This window comes from Geotrypetes seraphini, chromosome 11 (assembly GCF_902459505.1).
Source record: "Geotrypetes seraphini chromosome 11, aGeoSer1.1, whole genome shotgun sequence".
Taxonomy (NCBI): Eukaryota; Metazoa; Chordata; class Amphibia; order Gymnophiona; family Dermophiidae; genus Geotrypetes; species Geotrypetes seraphini.
In genome coordinates this window covers 18496110-18503631 of record NC_047094.1, presented here as the reverse complement: position 1 = coordinate 18503631, position 7522 = coordinate 18496110, and the positions used below count along the sequence as shown (strand labels likewise).

The 7522-nt window shown below is 44.0% G+C and overlaps 1 protein-coding gene across 3 annotated transcripts; it reads right to left on the bottom strand.

The window, feature by feature from the left end:
- Positions 1 to 6648, bottom strand: PSMG3 (proteasome assembly chaperone 3). 3 transcript variants are annotated; one of them, XM_033962640.1, is made up of 3 exons: positions 6404 to 6648; positions 3232 to 3473; positions 1 to 2202 (listed from the first exon to the last, which is right to left on the bottom strand). In XM_033962640.1, the coding sequence occupies exons 2-3, from the start codon at positions 3445 to 3447 to the stop codon at positions 2050 to 2052; spliced, it is 369 nt and encodes a 122-aa protein (XP_033818531.1). In that variant the 5' UTR covers positions 3448 to 3473; positions 6404 to 6648; the 3' UTR covers positions 1 to 2049. The 3 variants fall into 3 exon arrangements, with proteins under 3 accessions (XP_033818531.1, XP_033818530.1, XP_033818532.1); XM_033962639.1 differs by having other exon boundaries at positions 6481 to 6644; XM_033962641.1 differs by lacking the exon at positions 6404 to 6648 and adding an exon at positions 6222 to 6289.
- Between the last annotated feature and the right edge of the window lie 874 nt (positions 6649 to 7522).

Sequence of the window (7522 nt, the reverse complement as noted above, 5' to 3'; positions counted from 1 at the left end):
GACGGCACATCAAATATTTTAATAAAAAAACATAATTCTGTTTCTCAAGCTAGCTGGTGCTGAGGAAATTAAATATAAAAATTTACCCATCTCGAGTAAGAAGGGATCACGTAACTGAGATTCTATTCTGCTGCCATATTAGTGAAGCATTTTAACACACCAGCCATGCTGAAACCCTCACAATAGGTCACAATATTGTTGCACATTATGGACTAGAAGTGTACTAAGGGCCGGATTCTGTAAGCGGTGCCCAACTTAAAAGTGGCCGCCGATCGCCCGTCAATCATTTTAGGGCACCGGTTACAGAATTGCGGCTTTGGGGAGTCCCTGCTGCTCAGCTGATGGGAGAATTCCCCTGCCACAACTGGCTGAATGGCCGCAGAAGGGATCCCCCGACCCCTCCCCCACACACACATGCTGTCCGCTGGAGGAGGGATGCACGCTCCTTCCTACATTCTGCGGCTTAAAGCTACCTAGCCCGATTCCAACAGCCATTTCAGCCGCCTTTCAGTTAGGTGCTTCAACACTGCAGTTTGATTGCATTTTTCAATTACTTAGGCATCGGCAGGGAGCCTACCGATGCCTAAATTTAGGCACTGGTTATAGGATTTTCCCCTAAGTGCTATTGTATAAACAAGTTAGATACTGTTTATAGAATAGCGCCATGAGCTTTACCTAATTTTGGATGTGAGGATTTTACACCCACTGAAACCTGGCGTAAATTCTTGTGCAGAACCCCCAAATTAAATATAGGCACATCTTTTATTTGATTAAAAAACAAACTTATAGCCCTCATAAAACCTAAACAAGTTACAAAATAAATACACAAAATACAATGTAAAATCAAAAGCATAAAATAACTAATAACTAAATAACTAATAACAGTAATAACTAAACATAAGTATTTCTCACCCTGCATCTACTGCTTCCTATTATACAGTACTCCTCATCTTTTTTAAAAAAAAGTTTCTGCAAATAGAGATGTTTTCAAAAGTTGTGGTGTTTTTGGTTTTTTTTGCATGATAAAGCAATTTTTGGAGACTCCATTGCGGTTGTAGTCAAGAAAAAAAAAAAAAGCAGCTCTCTTCCGCCCCATCCACCAAAAGTTTAACTTGTCTCTTCCCTATCCTCCAAGACCTGTCTGTCCTTTCCTACCCCACCCAGGATCATCACTAACAGCAGTACCTTCAGCTCTCTCTCCTAAAGATCCCGCAAGCAAACTTTCTTCTACCCCCCTGCCTCCTTTCATCCCACTTCCAGTTTCTCCCTCCACCCTCATGGATGGACACTTGCCTTCTTAGAGGGCATCACTGAATCAGTCTTTCTGCTTTAGGGTGCAGTTGTCTGCACTCCAGCCATCAAAGCAGGCCTGCCTTGGAGACTCAGCTTTCCTTATGACAAATCCCACCCTTGCAGAAGCAGGAAGTTGCATTAGAGAAGGTGGAAGGCCGAGTCCATGAAGCAGGCCTACTGTTATTATTTGAACAAAGGGAATCCCGGCCTTCACCGCAGCAAGGTGGGTTTTTAATGATGCCACAGATGCCTTTTAATAGGTTCTTTCTGTGTTGCATGGTGCCGAGGTTACCTTGGGGAGGGCTTGTCAGGTTGGCTTAGCCTTCCCAAACCTCTTATACAGGGTGCCTATGACTTTCATATACAGAAACATGATAAGAAGGTTTTGTTTATTGGGGAAGCATTGCAGGGCAGAAGTTCCCCCAAATAATCTTCCCTTCCAGCCTCTTAATCCATTTCATAAAAGCAGCATTAATATTAGGGTGTGACAATGTATCCAGTATTCCTCCTGAAATGTCAAAGAATAGGGACGGGCGACCTGTCTGTTTTTTGCCTTGTGCCGATATCTTGGCTGCAAGGCCCATTGCCATCTGGCAGCAGGAGGGTTTGTTCCCCCCCCTCCAAAGTATGGCCCTCATTCATAAGGGGAGTGGTGGTGATGGGCATGTTAGCGATGCTCAAGCACTGTCCAAAATCTGTGTATTAATGAAATCCCCAGTCTTCATGGACATATGCGAGACTTCTTCTGGTCACATCTCACCAGACTTGGCATCTCCGAATCAGCTCCTTCAAGGCTTTCACCGCCTCTGTGTTTTTATCCTTCAAGGCCAGTGCCAAGAGAACTGGTTTATTACCGGATTCCTGAGACACAAATGTCACCAAATTCTTTGCAAAGACATGGACAAGGGGCTGCAAAACACAGAGATTCCTTAGTAAGAGATTATCACAAAGGAGAATCATACTTTCCTTCTAAAAAGAACATAAAAACAAAGCCACAGTTGCTCTCACTACCTGAAAGTCAATATGTCCTCCTTAGTAGTCAAGGTTCACAATAACATAGAAATAATAGCAGAGTCAGAGAGAGAAAAAACAGTCCATTTATTTAGGGCAGCGGTGGCATTAAATGCTCTGACGTTCATAGAATTCTATGAATGTTGGAGAAGCGTTGGAGCATGTAGTGTTCCGAGCCACGGTAGAAACCTCTACCGCAGTTCAGTAAAACCCAGCGTTAATCTGCCCAAGTGCACAGTCCTGCTGGAATTTATCACAGATGATTAAGATCCACTGCATGTAGGATCCCTTTCCCTATCTAAGTCAGAAAATTTGCATAAATGCATAAAAGCCATATTTTTTGGATGGTCATATCTTCAGCTTCACTTGACTGTAAAAGCTCATATTGCAAATCTTGGAAGTACCTCATGTTACATGTCTGCTGGTAAATTGTACCCTCAGCTGACTTACCTACCAGCAGCAGTATGGAGCCAAATTGTGCCAAAAATTTTAATTTGTGAATTTTTTTTGCCTATTTTGCTGACCTGTAGAAATGGAAGCATGTTCGCAAAAGATTTCAAACTTGGCATATAATCTTGCCCCAAGGTGTTGTACCAAACTGCAAAATTTCAGACTCCTAGGTGGTTTCCTTCTGCCGCAGTGCTTAAGCAAAGTTGGCGTTTTAGGTCGCACGAGGCATGGGAGTGGATCGATTGCTTTTGTTCAACCACCCCTAGCTCCTGACCAAATTGAGATAGTTCCAAAAAATTTTGCACAGTTTCATTTGAGACCCTAGACAACACCCCTGTAAAATTTGGTTGGATTTCAAGGGGGTCGAGCGTGGGCTCCTGGTCCACTTGACATGGAATGACCCATATACTACTAGCCTTTATTCCATATATGTATGTTGGTTCTAAAGAAAATACTACAGCCTCCAGAAAAACTTACCTCGTCTGAGCCAAGAATCACTCTCGTGGTAAGTGTAGGTTTGCCAACGTCAGTAGATACAACATGGGGTGTCATGGAGACAAGGGTCCCCATTTTCCCATACTGTGTTACCACCACCAGGATGAGGTCACTAAAGGCTGTGCAGACCACCTGTGTAGGAATAGCGCTGATCACTTCCTCCGCTTGCTTTGATTCAACCACAGGCTTGGTTTCCATGACAGCAATTTTAATAACATTCACAGCTTAAAATAAGAAAGAAAAAAAAAAAGTTAAGAGAATCTATGTCCTCCTATTTATCGTACCCTTTATTTTTCTGTTCCCTAGCTGCATCAAAGATAATAAGAGCACTTGCTGCTTCTAGCGAAAGAGCCACAATTACTTTGGGGCCACTGTTAATTTTCATAAGTGAGGCTACTGGAGAAAAAGTTGGGGTTAGACTGAGCATCAGTTTCAGATGTCAGCAGCCAATATATAAAAAAAGGGTAGAAATCAATCATGTAAGATAAACCCAACTGCCTAGCATCGGTGCAGTTCCACAAAAGCATATCATTCGCTTATTGCCAAAATTAGTTGGTTCTGTAAAGATTTAAAACTCAAATGTGATCACAAAGAGGTTCAGAGCTACATTACAGGTAATAACACAAACAAAGCCAGGTGAACATCTGATCAGCAACAGGCAACCAGCATTATGGGTTTTTGCCAGGTACTAGTGACCTGGATTGTCCACTGTGAAGACGGGCTACTGGGCTACTGATCTGACCCAGTAAGGCTATTCTTATGTTCTTAAATCTGCTGATACTGAAGAACATGTGAAGTTGTTGCTTCTACTCACTCTGGAGAGAGAGAGAGATGCAGAGTTTTTGGTTAACCTGGTTATAACTCAAATGTTAGCATGTTGGGGTTTAGAAAAACTACCTTGTGGCACTGATGACTATGGGGGAAGAGAGAAGTGGTGTTGAGCAATATGGAAAGGAGAAACACAAGGAGTTAGGTGGCAAATGTGTGTGCTGGTTAGAAGGTGAAAGTCGGTCAGAAAGTGGATTCAAGGTAAAAGGGTGGGAGTAGAGAATGACACAGGGACATATTTTTTCCTCTATCATTTCACAGTGCGACTGCACCTTGTGTATTGTATCTAGTTCTAGTTACCCTACCTATAAAACAATTTTGAGTAAATTTGTATATCTATATATAGTGGAATTAGATATGATGCAGGAAATAAAGACAGATCTTTAAATCACTAGTAGGGTGGAACAGATAAATAGAAATGGATGGGAATAGGTTTGTCAAATAGTGCTAAGACTAGTGGATACTCCATGACATTAAAAAGTGACACAGAAAAAACAAGTATTTTTTCATAGCAACTAATGCTAAAGAGCAGCACAGCCCATTCAATCTGTCCTTTAGAGTTGTAAATGCTGCTCCTTACGGGTTACCCCCTGTTTTGTATAAGGCTGCAAATACCCGAGAAGACCACGTGACTGTTCCCAAGATGGACGCCTGATTGAGCTCCTCCACACCGACCACCTACAGTTCAACTTATAAATCGACTGCAACGTTACAAACAGGACATTTAACCATATTATTGTATAAGCTCTTCAACATGACAACTAAATCTACAAAACATTACCATTGCTACACAATGCAATCAAGTATAAAACGCTCAAAAAAAGGAGTTAAGCACCCCGGAAAAATTGGCCCTACTACCCGACTCACCAGAGAAATCCACCACGATGCCTGAAGATATAAAGGGCCTTCGAAAACTTATGCAACAAAATTTAAAAGTGACATCGGCTATCCTAAATCAGCAAGAATGCCCACTGTTAGATTCACTGCTTTAAAAATTATCTTAAACTCTTAGAAAAACAGCCCAAATTCATTAACGCAACAGTAGAATCTAGTTTGCTTAACATATCGATACAAAATGTATTTAACCAAAAAATCCTTATAACATTCCAAAAACACTGACAAATAGTCTATTTTAAATATAGATGACATATATATCACATTGGCTTAGGTTTACCTTTGTTCATGTTAGCACTTTTACTTTTTTCTTCATAATTGTTGTGATAACAAAACTTGTTATATCAATTTTGATGTTTATGTTGTTTTTGTAAAAAAACTTATTTTGTCAATAAGAACAAGAACATAAGTATCCTGTTTCCAATAATGGCCAGTCCCAAGTACCTGGCAGAAATCCAGAGTAGCAACATTCCAGAGCTGAGATTGTGATGTCATAATGCCTCATTCCACCAATGCCTAAGAGCCAAACTCTGATTGTCCTTTACTTGGTTCACATAAGAATTGCTATACTGGGACAGACAGAAGGTCCATCAAGTCCAGTATCCTGTTCCCAACAGTGGCCAACCCAGGTCCCAAGTACCTGGCAGAAACCCAAAGAGTAGCAAAATTCCTTAGCTGAGATTATGATGTCACAATGCCTCATTCCACCAGTGCCTAAGAGCCAAACTCATCAGTGATGTCACAATGGCTTGATTGTCCTTTACTTGACTTGCATAAGAACATAAGAGTTGCTGTTCTGGGACAGACCAAAGGTCCATCAAACCCAGTATCCTGTTCCCAACAGTGGCCAAACCAGGTCCCAAGTACCTGGCAGAAACCCAAAGAGTAGCAACATTCCTGAGCTGAGATTGTGATGTCATAATGCCTCATTCCACCAATGCCTAACAACCAAACTCATCAGTGATGTCAAAATGGCTTGACTGAAGGTCCATCAAGCCCAGTATCTTGTTTCCAACAGTGGCCAACCCGGGTCCCAAGTAGCTAGATAGATCCCAAGTAGTAAAACAGATTTTTTGCTGCTTATCCTAGGAATAAGCAGTGGATTTCTCCAAACCATCTCAAAAAAGCTACTACTCCTACAATTTATCATTTCTATAGCGTTGAAAAGCATACGCAACGCTGTACATTTAACATTCAATAGACGGTCCCTGCTCAGAAGAGCTTAACTTCTCTTAGGAAATTATTCAAACCTTTTTTGAAACCCGCTGATTTCACCACAATCTCCGGCAACGAATTCCAGTGTTTAATTACACGCTGTGAGAACAAAGACTAAAAAAATAAAATAAAAAACCCCCAAAGGCTGCACCTCCCCTCCCCCCCCTCCTGTTTCTGAAGCGTGAAAGCCATTTAAATGGAACCAACTCAGAGATACCGTCACGCGCCGAGCAACTCCTCTTCACGCATTCCCTGCAGCCTGCCCTCACTCTCCTTCCCCGGTCAAACCGGTACCTGAACTCCCCCGCAGCTTTCCTTCTTCGGTCCTCCCCGCATTTGCCGGAAATGCATGAAACAGGAAGCTGCGTCAGAAGAGGGCGGTGCTTGTTGCGGGCGATCTCCAGTGGGACGCCAGAGCTGGGGGACGGCGCTCACGTACGAGCGTAAGAGCCTCTCTGGGAGCGCCTACGTAGCCAGGGTTCCTCCGAGACGTCGGAGTATCGCCTCCTACTCCCTGCGTTAAAACTTCAGCGCAGGCGCTCTTGCTGTCTTGCCTGGGCTGATGCAGCTGATGGCCTCGCTGACACGTGCTTCCTGATCTACTGGGCATGCGCGTGGCGACCAGCAAAGATCACTGGGTGGTGAAGTCGCCAGTACAGGTCTGCACGGGAACGGGGATCGCGGGAATCCCGCGGGAATCCCCCCTAACCCACGGGACTCCCATGGGGGACCCCCCTCTGGCCAACGGGACTCCCACGGGGATGGAAGGATTTGGAAGCAGGGTTCATCCATATAATATAATGGACACATCAGCCTTAGCAAAGGAGGGGTTTATAAGTTAATTACCTGAACAGAAAACAAAAAAAAGGGTTCCACCAAAGAGATTCCACAAGGAAAACAGCAGCGCAAACACAAAAGAAACTGTGGAATTGATGATCCTGTCAGAAGTAATTACTGTTTTTTATGGGGACGGGCGGGGATGGAGGTAATTCCTTGCGGGGATGGGTGGGGACAGAGAGGATCCTGACGGGGATGGGTGGGGACGGAGAGGATCCTGATGGGGACGGGTGGGGACAGAGAGGATCCTGGCGGGGACGGGTGGGGATGGAGAGGATCCTGACGGGGACGGGTGAGGACAGAGAGGATCCTGGCAGGGACGGATGGGGACGGAGAGGATCCTGACGGGGATGGGTGGGGATGGAGAGGATCCTGACGGGGACGGGTGGGGATGGAGAGCGCAACTCTCTAGTCGCCAGTAGAGCGGGAAAGAAGCAGATATTGAAGCCAGGACAGAGGCAGAGGGGTAAGCTAGGTGTGGGAGTAAGGAGAGCAGTCG